The sequence below is a fragment of the Bos mutus genome, chromosome 2 (assembly GCF_027580195.1).
Source record: "Bos mutus isolate GX-2022 chromosome 2, NWIPB_WYAK_1.1, whole genome shotgun sequence".
NCBI lineage: Eukaryota > Metazoa > Chordata > Mammalia > Artiodactyla > Bovidae > Bos > Bos mutus.
This window is the reverse complement of record NC_091618.1, coordinates 19,739,392-19,753,435: the sequence shown is the minus strand read 5'-3', so window position 1 is coordinate 19,753,435 and position 14,044 is coordinate 19,739,392. Positions and strand designations below refer to the sequence as shown.

The following is a 14,044-nucleotide window of genomic DNA, read 5'->3' as shown; positions in this document are numbered from 1 at the left end:
TGTAAAAAGATCCACTGAAAGTGATCAAATTCTCTCTAAAGGACAGGTTTATGGGGCCAGCAGTAAGGGAGACAGATCACTGGAGAGTGTCGCACGGAGACCTGCTGATTCTCCTCAGTTCCAAGGCTACAGACTCCCCCGCTATTCTCCACTGCATATTTTCACCATTCATAGTGTCGTTCGTTAGAACAACAGTAAAGTCTCAGTTGCCCTTGCACAGATTACTAGTAAGTTACACATATGACTTGTGCATTGGGTTTTCATCTTTGTAAGAGGAACAATATGCTGATTTCTAGCAATTTTTAAGAGAAAATTATTTGCATGGAAACAACAATGGGCAAAGGGAAGATAAATAAATTTATCTCAAGATGGAATTTAAAATGCTTGGGAATATTTTATGTCTACATGTTCCTCTTATAAAAAGAGATTATTTAAAACACATGCTTATCTGTGGTTGGAGGTAATTAGGTCTCATCCTAGTTAACTTGCCATTTTGAAATGCTTGAGTTTGAATGTAGATATCTGAATGTATTATATATATGTATGTATATAAGTATATATATATGTGTGTGTGTGCGAGTGGTGAGGATGCATACATGCAGAAGAACACATACACATAGATATTCATATTGTATCTCTGAAAGTAGTATATCTTTGTGTGTAAATATCATTTATCAATCTCTTTGTATACTATATATAATTAGAGTAACTCTAAGACAGATGATTATAAAATGAAAAATTCAATCATTCTCTGAGTACAGGGGTCCCTAGGAGGCTCAGAAATAAGATTTATCTATGTCCTTAAGTGACTGGGTCTTTTCTCAAGGAAGGTGGCCTTGCTTTTCAAAGTGTGGTTTGTGTACTACCAGCCTCAGCATCACATGGGAGCCTGATAGAAATATATAATCTCAGACTCCACCCAGGTCTACCACATCAGAATCTACATTTTCAAGAAAACTTTTGGTGATTCCTACATGCATTAACTTTTGAGAAGTACTGGTCTATAGATTCTGTGAAATTCACAAACAATCTGTGATTCCCCCAAATGGTGAGGACCCACTGCTCTAGAGTAATGGTGGCTGACTTTATTACTTTTCTTTCCACTGAATTCAGAAGTAAGACAATAAAGTGAAATTTGCCAGATATTTTCTGAGTGCCTATTATATGCAAGATATGTTGGGAAGTACAAGTTCTGTTTAGTTCAGTTGCTTGGTCTTGTCCCACTCTTTGCGACCCCATGGACTGCAGCACACCAGGCTTCCCTGTCCATCACAATCTCCCAGAGCTTGCTCAAACTCATTCCCATAGACTTTGTGATGCCATCCAACCATCTCATCCTCTGTCATCCCCTTCTCCTCCCACCTTCAATCTTTCCCAGCATCAGGGTTTTTTCCAGTGAGTTGGCTCTTTGCATCAGGTAGCTGAAGTATTCAACTTCAGTATCAGTCCTTCCAATGAATATTCAGGACTGATTTCCTTTAGGACTGACTGGTTTGATCTCCTTGCAGTCCAAGGGACTTTCAAGAGTCTTCTCCAACACCCCAGTTCAAAAGCATCAATTCTTCGACTCTCAGCTTTCTTTATGGTCCAACTTTCATATCCATACATGACTACTGAAAAAACCATAACTTTGACTAGATGGACCTTTGTCGGCAAAGTAATGTCTCTGCTTTTTAATATGCTGTCTAGGTTTGTTATAGATTTTCTTCTATGAAATGGAGGTAAAAACATGAATCAAATAATTACTCTAGGGAATACGGCATGATATATTCCCAGTAGATCACATAGGAATAAAAATCATAACAAAGTTGAACCATATGAAATTGTCACATATACAGATTAAAATTATTGGTTATTTTATATCATTTAGACTAAATATAAATAACATAAAGTGAAATGGGACAGAAATCAAAAGGAATGTTAACAAAGTAATATAAGCAGTTAAGTCATACTTCAAGACAGACTTAGGGAAAGGATGTTACTAAACATGCAATGTTACACAGATGTGGTATCCTTAGGGAGAAACTGTATTTTGTTTACAATCTTCTTGAAAGTAAATAAACATCCTGGGCGTCTTAGGTACATGATGGCAAACAGAAGAGGCTGGAAAATAATGGGAGATACACCAAGGGGAAAAGGGCTATGGGTGGGAGGAATTGGGAGATTGGGATTGACGCATATACGCTACTGATACTATGTATAAAATAGATTACTAAGAAGATATGCTGAATAGCACAGGGAACTCTATTCAATGCACTGTGGTGACCTAAATGGAAAGGAAATCCAAAAGAGAGGGGATACAGGTATTAACATTTGTATGGCTGATTCATTTTGCTGTACAGTAGAAACTAATACAGCAGGGTAAAGAAACTATACTCCAATAAAAATTAATTAAAAATAGTGGCAGATATTAGTATATGATTTTTATGATAGTCTATTGGGTGCTTTGTATACCTTATTGCCTCTAATGTTAACCATTTTCTACAAGGTTGCTGGTGCTACTGCCCTGTTACAGATAGAGGCACAGAAAGGCCAATTCTTTTTATACAAATTTTTTATTGGAGTCTAGTTGCTTTACAGTGTTGTGTTAGTTTCTGCTGTACAGCCAAGTGAGTCATGTTATGCATACATATATCCCCTCTGTTTTGGATTTCCTGCCCATTTAGGTCGCCACAGAGACCTGAGTAGAGTTCTCATTAGTTATCGATTTTATGCATAGCATCAATTGTGTATATGTGTCAATCTCTGTCTCTCCATTCATCCACATCACAGAAATATAAAGGGGAAGAACCACCACTGCAGTTCAGGTCTGCTGGACTCCAGTTGCTGTGTTTTTTCCAACTCCCCTCATGGAGAGTTTAATTAGAAATCATAACTAATAGGTCTGGTGCAGAAACCACTCTTAAAATTCAGGTTTGAAAAAGTACGTTTGGTTATTGTGGCTTTGCCTAATATAAACAGACAGCACGTAGGTCCACTTCCATATTCTCTTTTCACACAATTAATTTTCTCACTAAAGAAATGTGTTATTAGATTGACTGGGAATGATCTTGTTCTAGTCTTGAGGAGCAAATTGTAATGGGCTGTATGTAGATTTTCACTGAGCATCTGAAGTATGGAAAGAAATAGTGGGTGGCTCACTAAACGTTTTCTGCTATTTTGAAGGATTAAAGAATAAAAGAAGATTTAAAAACTTTCCAGCAAAACTAAAACACAAGGAAGAACAATTTATAGAGGAAAATAAATGCTCATTATTTTAGTCTGTAGTTATCAACCACTATTCACATATCTTATGTGAGAACATTCACAATCTTTTATACAGCATGTTTTCAGAAATTTTATGTAAATTGACTAAACAATCTAAAATGTTAAAGTTTTCTTCAGCATTATAATTATTTATTTAATAATAACGAACATTAGTTAATGGATTGAAGGATAATAGTATTTTAAACTCAATTTTCAGTAACATTCTTTTCTTCTGGGAACTTCATTTTGGGCCTAGGAAACTCCATTTTCATCTTTGGGACTGTTATCCTGTATTTATTTGCTTGGCTGGTTTGATATAGCCTAAAAAATAAATAGCATCCAGAAAGAAGAAATTATGCCATTTTGGCATCACACGGTATAAATTAGAATTTTGCTATTTTTCCTGAAACAGAAGACAATTCTGGTTTTGATTACTCAGCAGATTAGTAGAAAACCAAGCTAACCAACCAATGCCTGGTGTGTCTGTTCTAGTTTAAGTGCAACTTAGTACTGTAAACTTGAGAAGATAATATATGTTAGAAATCAATGTAAGGGAAACTCTGTCAAACTTTAAGGGGTAATATTTAAAAGAAGTACAAGTAAAGTCTATTATAGGATACAAAGACATTTAGATTCACATGCTATGGGAGTCTACATATTGCATTCATTTGGGCCTCTTACTGATTTGTGCCAAGAGCTGACCACAGATAACTTACTAGTGAATTGCTTATCAAGAGCTACTATTTCTTACCTGTGAAACTTCAAAATCTGCCTGTAGGTTTCCAGATGTTAACCCACTTAGGAGGACAATTTCATTTTCTTTTGGCTGTTGGACATTCATGGAGCTTATAAGTTTTGGAAGATCTGGTGAAACATTGACCAACTTCTGTAGAACAAGAATCTTTATTAGTTGAGATAATTTTCACTTCCAAAAACTACCTCAAAATTATTTTACTTGCAAAACTAATATACTCATATAACTATTCATAATATAGATGACTGAATCTACTAAGATTATTATGAGAAGAGATTGTATAAAATTGAAGCATAAAGATTTAGACTGGAATAGAAAATTTCCTAAACATAAAGATTTAACAATTTTTAGTTTGAAGTTTCCCAAAGTAAACACTTAATGATTTTATTGTGACACCACAGGCATCCATGGTAGTTTGGGACTTTTCTTCCCTTTAAGTCCTTGAATAAGCAACTCGTTGACTAATAATCATGTGTTCTAATGAAGCTAATAATAATAAAATTGCCTGGTAAGTCGCTTCAGTCATGTCTGACTCTGTGCAACCCTGTGGACTGTAGTCTGCCAGGCTCTTCTGTCCATGGGATTCTCCAAGCAAGAATACTGGAGTAGGTTGTCATACCTTCCTCCAGGGGATCTTCCCAACTAAGAGATCAAACCCGAGTCTCCTATGTCTCCTGTATTGGCAGGTAGGTTCTTTACCACCAGCGCCACCTGGGAAGCCCCCAGTAATAATATTAATAATAAAATAATTACTGGCATTGATTTTTCTGTATATTGAGGTATCATATTAAGGACTGCATGTATGTTACATTGCTACACTCAATCACTGCAACAGTCCTAAATGAATTAGGCAGCACTATCACTTCATTTTCACGCATAAGTATCCTGAAATCCAGAAAGATGAGAGAACAACTTTATTTAGCTAAATCAGCTTATGTATGCCCTTAAGCAATAGCCAAAGACTGTCTCGAATCAGTCATAAATTTGTTACATACAGTCTTCATTTTTTTTGCTTTAGTCTTTTATTGTGCTCCACATATATACTTATTTTTTTTCATATCAAACAAAAGAATGTTTATTTGATACAAAAAAACAATCAAAACCTGAGAACACAGAGAATTCTAAGAGATTCATATACAACAGATTAATCAGAAATACACATCTACATATTTATTTTATATACTCTGAAAATGTAATTTTCATATTACCAAATTTTCATTTCACACATATTTAAAAATTAATATCTGTCATCTATTTGCATATTTAAATACTGCAATAGCTGTCCCAAAGATCACTGCTGAAACATTTTTGTTTCCATGAAGATCACATTAATTGGAGAAATAAAAGTGGGAAAAAAGCTGTTATGCTATAATGCATATTTTCTGTATCATAAAGTTTGATGGAAACACACAGTTCTTAAGACAACAGCTTGCTTGTTCCTTCCTGCTCTCTCTGATCAACTTAGCACCACAATTCTATAAAATGAAATTATTTGTATAATTTCTTTTGAAAATCTCTATAGTACTACACAGATGAGGGATATTTGGGGCTCAGTGGAAATCTGTAATAAATTATCTGTATGGACAATTAAATTTGAGAATCTTCAGGTGGAGCACTGTCAAGAAAAAGAAGTTATAGGAGTAACTGAGTACTTTCAGATCCACTGTCCCATGGCAATCAAGATGCAAATGGTATACTATTATACATTAAAGAGTGTTGTACCAAACAGTAAAATCAAACCATCTTCAGCTTTGGACATGAAATGATAAATCATATCACACTAACGAACCCTTCCCATTGTACCTACAGGCTCTGGTTCCAAAGGATTGAGTGAGTCTTCAAGTTTTTGCATGTTGTCAAGGATTTACATCAGAAATCTCACAACCTTGGATAAGTTTGGAATATTTATCTCCCACAGAGTGCAAAAAATGTGAGTCCCAGATGAGTGTGGGGCTGAGAAACTGAGGTTAGATATAAAATATTTGATGAGAGCAGCAAGAAGGAGCAAGCCAGAGGGAAGGGCTAGCTGGTATCAAGCAGGTTTTGGAAAAACTTTGGAAAAGTCATCACAGAAAGAGTGCTTGAGTGCGTAGAAGGGGGCAGTAGAAAAGTCACTCCTAGGCACTGGGGATGCAGGAGAAAGAGACTGCTTAGGAAACAGCCTAGACTACTTGGAAAAGCAATTCTCAAATGTAAGGAGAGCAAACTGTAGAAAAATGTCAGGAGGAGGTCAGGGAGATGTGCTGTGATGAAATCATCTAATTAATGAGTCGCCTACAAAGCGAGCATCACTGAGGCAGAGCCATGATAGGTCTCTCGCCAGTGCAGCCAGCTCTTGAAGGGAGCTCCCAGAGTTCAGTTCCCCGAGTTACCTGCTGCAGGCGCTCTGTGCTGCATGCATCCTTGCTCACATCCAGGTTCACAAAGCAGACCTGGGAAAAGGGCAACAACTGTCAATTAAGTGAAAAACCTGACAGTCCTTTTTGAAGAAAGCAGGAATTAGTTGCGCGCAAATGATTCAAGAGTCAAATATTTCCATATAGTTGATCTGGCATAGAAACAGCTATCTTACCTTTGAGCTTCTGCATGGGTCTCTAATATCCTACTCATGATTCCCACTGATTACACCAAATGCCCTCTGCCTTTCATGGCCCAGCAAACAAAACAAAACCTCTTTGTACAGAACCAGTGTAACAGTCTCAACACAATCTTCAGGTTTTTAGAGGGTTGTTAAATCTCATGAAACAGAAAAAAAAAGCTTTTAATACTTGCAAACTCTTTATAATTGCAGCAAATATTTCTTGCTGGTTTTCTCTTTTCTCTTATTTCCTGCTCCCTTTCTCCACCACTTTTCATATCATGTATTATCAATGGAGTTCTTCGTGTCTCATTATTTAATTTTTAATGTATTTAATCTTGTAAACTCTGATGCTTTTGTAGCTATCTTAAATAAGTGTCTGGATAAATAAGAGTGTAAAAACAATAGCTACAAGATTAAATAGTAATTCAGAGCAACATTCAAAGAATTGTTATAATTTAAAACCATCACAAGCAGACTTGGAACAACAGACTGATTCCAAACTAGGAAAGGAGTATGTCAAAACTGTATATTTCCACCCCAGTTATTTAACTTCTAGGAAGAGTACATCATATGAAATGCAGGGGTGGATGTAGCACAAACTGGAATCAAGACTGCAGGAAGAAATATCAACAACCTCAGATTTGTAGATGATACCACTCTAATGGCAGATAGTGAAGAGGAAATAAAGAGCATCTTAATGAAGATGAAAGAGGAAAGTGAAAAAGCTGGCTTAAAACTCAGCATTCAAAAAGTAAGATCATGGCATCTGGTCCTATCACTTCATGTCAAATAGATGGGGAGAAAGTGGAAACAGTGACAGATTTCATTTTCTTGGGCTTTAAAATCACTGTGGATGGTGACTGCAGCCATGAAATTAAAAGATACTTGCTCCTTGGAAGAAAAACTACCTAGACAGCATATTGAAAAAGCAGAGACATCACTTTGCTGGCAAAGATCTGTATAGTCAAAGCTATGGTATTTACAGTAGTCATGTATGGAAGTGAGAGTTGGACCATAAAGAAGGCTGAGCACCGAAGAATTGACGCTTTTGACCTGTGGTGTTGAAGGAGACTCTTGAGACTCCCCTGGACTGTAAGGAGATCAAAGCTGTCAATCCTAAAGGTAATCAACCCTGAATATTCATTGGAAGGACTGACGCTGAAGCTGAAGCTTCAATACTTTGGCCACCTGATGTGAAGAGCCAACTCTGGAAAAGACCCTGATGCTGGGAAAGATTGAGGGAAAGAAGAGAAGGGGGCTACAGAGGATGAGATGGTTGGATGGCATCACTGACTCAATGGACATGAGTCTGAACAAACTCCAGGAGATAGTAAAGGACAGAGAAGCCTGGCGTACTGCAGTTCATGGGTTCACAGAGAGTTGGACACGACTTAGCAACTGAACACAACCACAACCACATCACATTAATTAAAATAAACTACCATGGGTACTGCTATATATGAAATAGATAACTAATAAGGACCTACTTAATAGCACAGGGAACTCTACTTGGTGCTCTGTGGTGACCTAAATGGGAAGGAAATCCAAGGAACACGGGACATATGTATGTGAGTGGCGGATTCACTTTGCTATACTGCAAGAAATTCACACATCATGGTAAAGCAACTATTCTCTAATTAAAAAAAAATAAAGGAAGAAAAACAGTAGGACCATAAAAAACTGGATGAGAATATTAATTACCTGAATAGTTAGTCAGATATTTGGACTTAAGTGGATATCTGAAAGCATATAGGGATTTCTGATTTCAGTTAGTTGTTTGGGGTCATCCTTTCTTAGAGTCCATCGTTTTTCTTTTGGGGGTTGGAAAAGAACCGTAAGGGAAAGATTTTGGGAAAGGCCTTAAAAATTAAAATAGTTATATATTGATGAAGTGTAAAGTTCACTATTGTTTTAATCCTAATTATTGAGAGATTTCTTCAAGTTTCCGGGGCTCACAATATCATTGCAGTACATTTCTTGGATAGAGTATTTGCTTGTTAAGAATAACTTGATGGACATTTGGAATAAGGAAGGGTGTGAAATGCAACCCACACTCTCAATCTTTTGGTTAATAGGGAAGATTCGGGCATGAGACCTTTTACAGACAGAGAGCAAATGGGAGCATGGAGAGTAGGTGCTTCCTGGTTTACAATCTAGAGCAGTTTGAGAATATTCATATAATAATAGTAACTCTGCCCTTGGAAAGCTGGTTCAGTATCCATTAGTACTCAGGGGCTTTTCATTACAGGCAGCTGGGATGGCAGTTATTGAATTGATTAGACAATTTTCCATTCACCTTAAAGAAAGGTGCATTACCTGGCCCCTGGGCATCACAAAGCTCTATTATCCTATTTCACAGTGGAAGAGGGCAAAGCAGAGAGACCCAAGAAAAGCATCTATAATAACCATTTCTCTGCCCTCTGATACTGTATTTCGTTTCTGAAGATGAACATTTTTTGAAATTAATTTTGTGTTACAATGTGAAACTCTGCCTATGTTTGGAGGAGGAAGCTCTCCATACTTGCTGGCTGGACCAAGACTGGAACAAAGCAAGACACAAACCAGTTGCTTGCTTATATTGTACTGAACCCATACATCTTTCTGGATGTTGGTGGTAGGGGAAGTTTTTAGGGCCTGATATACATACACTTTTGGGAGACATTCCTTTAGAAAAAGAATGATGAAATTGAAAAGTTTAAATTAGATGTGAAAGTGACTATTTATTTAGAAAGAGAAAGGAAATCACAACAAATCTCAAATTTAAAAAGACTGACAAATACCATAAACACAAGAACTTTCTGAAAAATGCTATTTTTATTAATAAACAGCCTGGTACACTTACGTAATATTTCCCCCTACAGTGTTGGCTCAATACTCTGATTATCTCTTCATATAAAAGCAGTGCTATAATATCATTTTCTCTAGCAAGAATAGAAAGATAATTCATCCCCAATCTTGTTGATTTAATTTTCTTCAGCTTCACAAACTTATATTGATAATATCTTGCACATTTTCCAGGTTGTTGTCAAATCTTGTGAGAAATCACTAAATAATTTCTTTCGTATATGAGTGGCTATAGGTATATTCATTCATTTTAATACTATTAAAATTTGTGCTTTACAAACTAACATTTGGATAAATTCTCTTTTGATTCCTACTGAAAAAGAAAGACAAGGACATGGTACATTTATAATTTTCAGTGCTATGTTACTGAATTTTCCACTGGGGGGAACTTCTGTGTTGTCTAGACACCAGTGGAACCCAATCTTGTATTTGTAATTTTACATGTTTGGTGACTAGAATTCTTCACAGACTAGCTCCTGGCTCATAAACCTTGTTTACTATTTTCTATTTCTGGTATTGGGGATGGTAGGACACATTCAATTGGAAAACTGTCTCTCATCTGAAATCTTCTTGGTGCAATGTCTGGCTGGGTTACCCTCTGTCCAAGATGGAAGCATTCAGGAAGACATTCCTACCTTCCTACATGGACGTGATCTCAAACTACATAAACATATCTCAAGGAAATACAAATCCACTCATTTTCTTTTGAGCCAGACCCCACACATGTCTGGGGTCACTCTGATGACCCTCCACATGAGAACAGGTAAGATGCAGGGAGTCTGAATGGAAAGAGACAACCTCAATTTAAATATCTTCAATTCAAAAATCACAAAAACATATAACTTTGTGAATACCTACGAGAGGATCCTATGTACCCGAGGAGCCCTGAAATTGAAGCTTTGATAGTTTTACTGTAAGTGCACTTCACAGTGAAATGGTCTCTGTGATGGAAATGCTCTTAGGATATGCTCACTCTCTATGACTGTGGACTGTTTACTTGAGATTCAGCCATCCTCTGATGCTGAACTCTGAGTGGAAAGTGTACGACAAGCCTCTGTCCAGTAGGACTGGGGAATGGTTGCTATGGAGTGGAGATTGTATACGTTGATCAGAGGACTAAGGGCCCTACACCTCCAAGGTTTACGGCTTGGTGCTGGGTGCTGAGAAGACAAACAGATGTTTTTCTCGCTCTCAGAAAGTTTTGCTGTGCTGAAAGCTGAATGCATCCCTAAAAAGATGACCATGAAGTGTTACAGAAGTAACAGGCACATGTACCGGTGGAGAAAGCTGGGAAAAGGGATTCATCACAAATGGCATCTCTGAGAAGATAGATTTGAGGTGAGCTTGGCAGGCAGGCAGGCAGGACACATGTAATTAGCAGAAGAGGGAAAACGGCACAAAACAACGAATGGATGGTTTTCCCCTGACCAGCTGTTGAGTAATGAATGATAAGAATCTCTGTATTAAGCACAGGCTGAGGAGAAGGAGAAGACAGAGATTGTGAAATCCAAGGCAAGGAAAACTTTCTAGAGGAACTCCAGAGTGAGATCAAAGTGGGTTGACAAAATGTCCTTCTTTCTGAACAGTAAAAGACTTGGAATAATTTCAGCGGACTTTTAAAAGATGAATGAAAGGGGAACTCATAACTTTGTGATACACTTCCTGTGCAATAAGAATTGAAGGAGACCTATGGGTTAGAATTAGGTATTTCCATTCCTGCAAGTGAGACTGCTCCCATGTTATTACAGGAGGAAACTTAAACAGGAGGACATTATATAAGGAAACTTGGTAACAGGAAGTTAAAGTTTCTAACAGCTTAGGGTAAGTGTTATGTATGACCAACATTAAAGCCTAGGAGATTATTCATTATGGTTTAATGGGCTGCATGGAGGCTGAGTCGGTATGTCTGAGACATCAACCAATTAGGAATAAATGTAACTGCTCTGTGTTGACACTTTATCTCAATCTGGAGTGATGTTACTGTTCAGTTCGGTCACTCAGTCATGCCCGACTCTTTGTGACCCCATGGACTGCAGCACGCCAGGCTTCCCTGTCCATCACCAACTCCTGGAGCTTGCTCAAACTCATGTCCATTGAGTAGGTGATGCCATCCAACCATCTCATCTTCTGTCGCCCTCTTCTCAATCTTTCCCAGCATCAGGGTCTTTTCCAATGAGTCAGCTGTTTACATCAGGTGGCGAAAGCATTGGAGCTTCAGCTTCATTATCAGTCCTTCCAATGAATAGTCAAGACTGATTTCCTTTAGGACTGACTGGATGGATCTCCTCCCAGTCCAAAGGACTCTCAATGTCACTGAGTTATCTGTCAAATGACTGTATGTGAAAATCCAAATACAGTAAGTCCTCGAAATACAAACTTTAATTTGCAAACATTCAAAGATGTGAACATACCATCCATGATGAGAAAAAAGAGAGCTACAACCCAGACATCACTGGACCATTTTTTCCAAAAGGTAGATAGATTTGAATCCAGCAAGGAATCAGAACCTATGTTATTAATGTCAGAGGTGAATGAAATTGCAGCTTGCCCTCCATCTGCTATTGCTGACAATCCCTCATGTCTACCTTGTACCCACCTTCTCTCCCCTCTCCAGTCAGTAACTCTTCCTGCCTGTCCACTCAATGCCAGCCCTCGCTTACCAGCTGTTGCATTATACTACTGTGCCTTTCAAGGCATGTACTATAAGATTAAAAATACTTTAGCTTTTTTGTATTTCATTTTTATGTATTATTTGTGTGAAAAGTATTGTAAACCTACTACCGTACAGTACTATATAGTCAACTGTGTTAGTTGGGTACCTAGGCTAACTTTGTTGGACTTACAAACAAATGGAACTTAGAAATGCACTTTTGGAACGGAACTTGTTTCTCTGTAGGAGGCTTACTGTGTGTCAAGTGATATGGGGAAAGATTTTTTTTTAATTTATTTATTTTAATTGGAGGCTAATTATTTTACAATATTGTGGTGGTTTTTTGCCATACATTGACATGAATTAAAGTACAGGTGTTTATTTAATTACCTTTGTTCTTGAGCACAGTTTATTTCCTTCAGCCTGGACTAGATTATTCGTTCATGAGGTCAGATTCTGGTCATCACTGTATCCTTAGTGCTTATCACTGCCTGGCATTTCAGAGATGCTCAATGAATCCTTGTTGATAAATGTATATGTGTGAAGTGAAAGTCGTATCACAGGGGATAGGTGTAATAATCATCAATTTAACTAAATATTTTCCTTATTTGTTGCATAGTTTTCTTCTAACAAGAATGTAAGGGATTAAATACAGAAGTTATGGGAGGATTAACTGGGCTAATATGAATCAGGCTGTTGATATGGCCTAAAGTGCTTAAAAATCGGCTTCTTTATCCCCTAATAAGGATTTGCTAAAAAAGAGAAACAGGCAAAAAGTTGAGAATCATAATAAATACACATAAAAGGTACTAGTTTTTTTTTGGACTCAAGGCTCCTTGTTCTTCACATAAAATGGATTTCACATTGTGTCTGCATTTGTCCTTGTTTAGAGCATCTGCAGATACATTCAGTTAAAGCAGATGGAAACACAGTATCATCATCAAGAGAACACAAACAACTTTTCTTGCTAATTTTATGGTTGTGCATAACTTTTAAATTCAAAGCCTCTCTTCTGTCATTATTATGGTTTTAAAATGAAACACTGTAGGAATAAGTATCACAGAATATTATGCCACTTTATGATTTTGACTTTTCAATAATCTAATAAAATATTCTTCAAAGGAACTCACACGTAGTAAACATTTTAATGTTTGTAGGCGATACACTGTTTTTTCTGTATTATTAAGTCAAGCATTTTACCTATAAGTCTACTTTCATAAATGGAGGATGTAGGCACATAAAAATAAAATTTTACTATACTTTATTAGATAGTGATTTAAGATGTTTTGGTGAAAGCTACTATGAGAAAAGGTTAACCTTAAAACTATATTAAAATAAGAAAATATAAATAATTTTAAGTAGATTGTAATTCATAACATGTGAAGTCAAGTGGGCAGATGATACCACTCTAATGGCAGAAAGCGAAGAGGAACTAAAGTTTCTTAATGAGGGTGAAGGAGGAGAGTGAATGAGCCAGCTTAAGACTAAATATTAAAAAACACTAAGATCATAGCATCTGGCCCCATTCAGTTCAGTTCAGTTCACTGGCTCAGTCTTGTCCGACTCTTTGCGACCCTATGAATTGCAGCACGCCAAGCCTCCCTGTCCATCACCAACTCCTGGAGCTCACCCAAACTCATGTCCATTGAGTCAGTGATGCCATCCAACCATCTCATCCTCTGTCGTCCCCTTCTCCTCCTGTCCCCAATCCCTCTGAGCATCAGGGTCTTTTCCAATGAGTCAGCTGTTTGCATGAGGTGGCCAAAGTACTGGAGTTTCAGTCTCAGCATCAGTCCTTCCAATGAATACCTAGGACCGGTCTCCTATAGGATGGACTGGTTGGATCTCCTTGCAGTCCAAGGGACTCTCAAGAGTCTTCTCCAATACCACAGTTCAAAAGCATCAATTCCTCGGCGCTCAGCTTTCTTCACAGTCCAACTCTCACATCCATACATGACTACTGGAAAAA

The 14,044-nt window shown here is 37.4% G+C and overlaps 1 protein-coding gene across 2 annotated transcripts in view; it reads right to left on the bottom strand.

Moving 5' to 3' along the window:
- Positions 1–14,044, bottom strand: part of SPHKAP (SPHK1 interactor, AKAP domain containing) — a 136,134-nt gene that overhangs the window by 39,616 nt on the left and 82,474 nt on the right. For both annotated transcript variants that reach the window (XM_005890155.2, XM_070385607.1), the window contains exons 3-4: positions 6,373–6,432; positions 3,998–4,132 (exon numbers count right to left, since the gene is read on the bottom strand). In XM_005890155.2, coding sequence (XP_005890217.2) covers positions 3,998–4,132; positions 6,373–6,432 — 195 coding nt within the window. The remainder of the gene's footprint in view (positions 1–3,997; positions 4,133–6,372; positions 6,433–14,044) is intronic.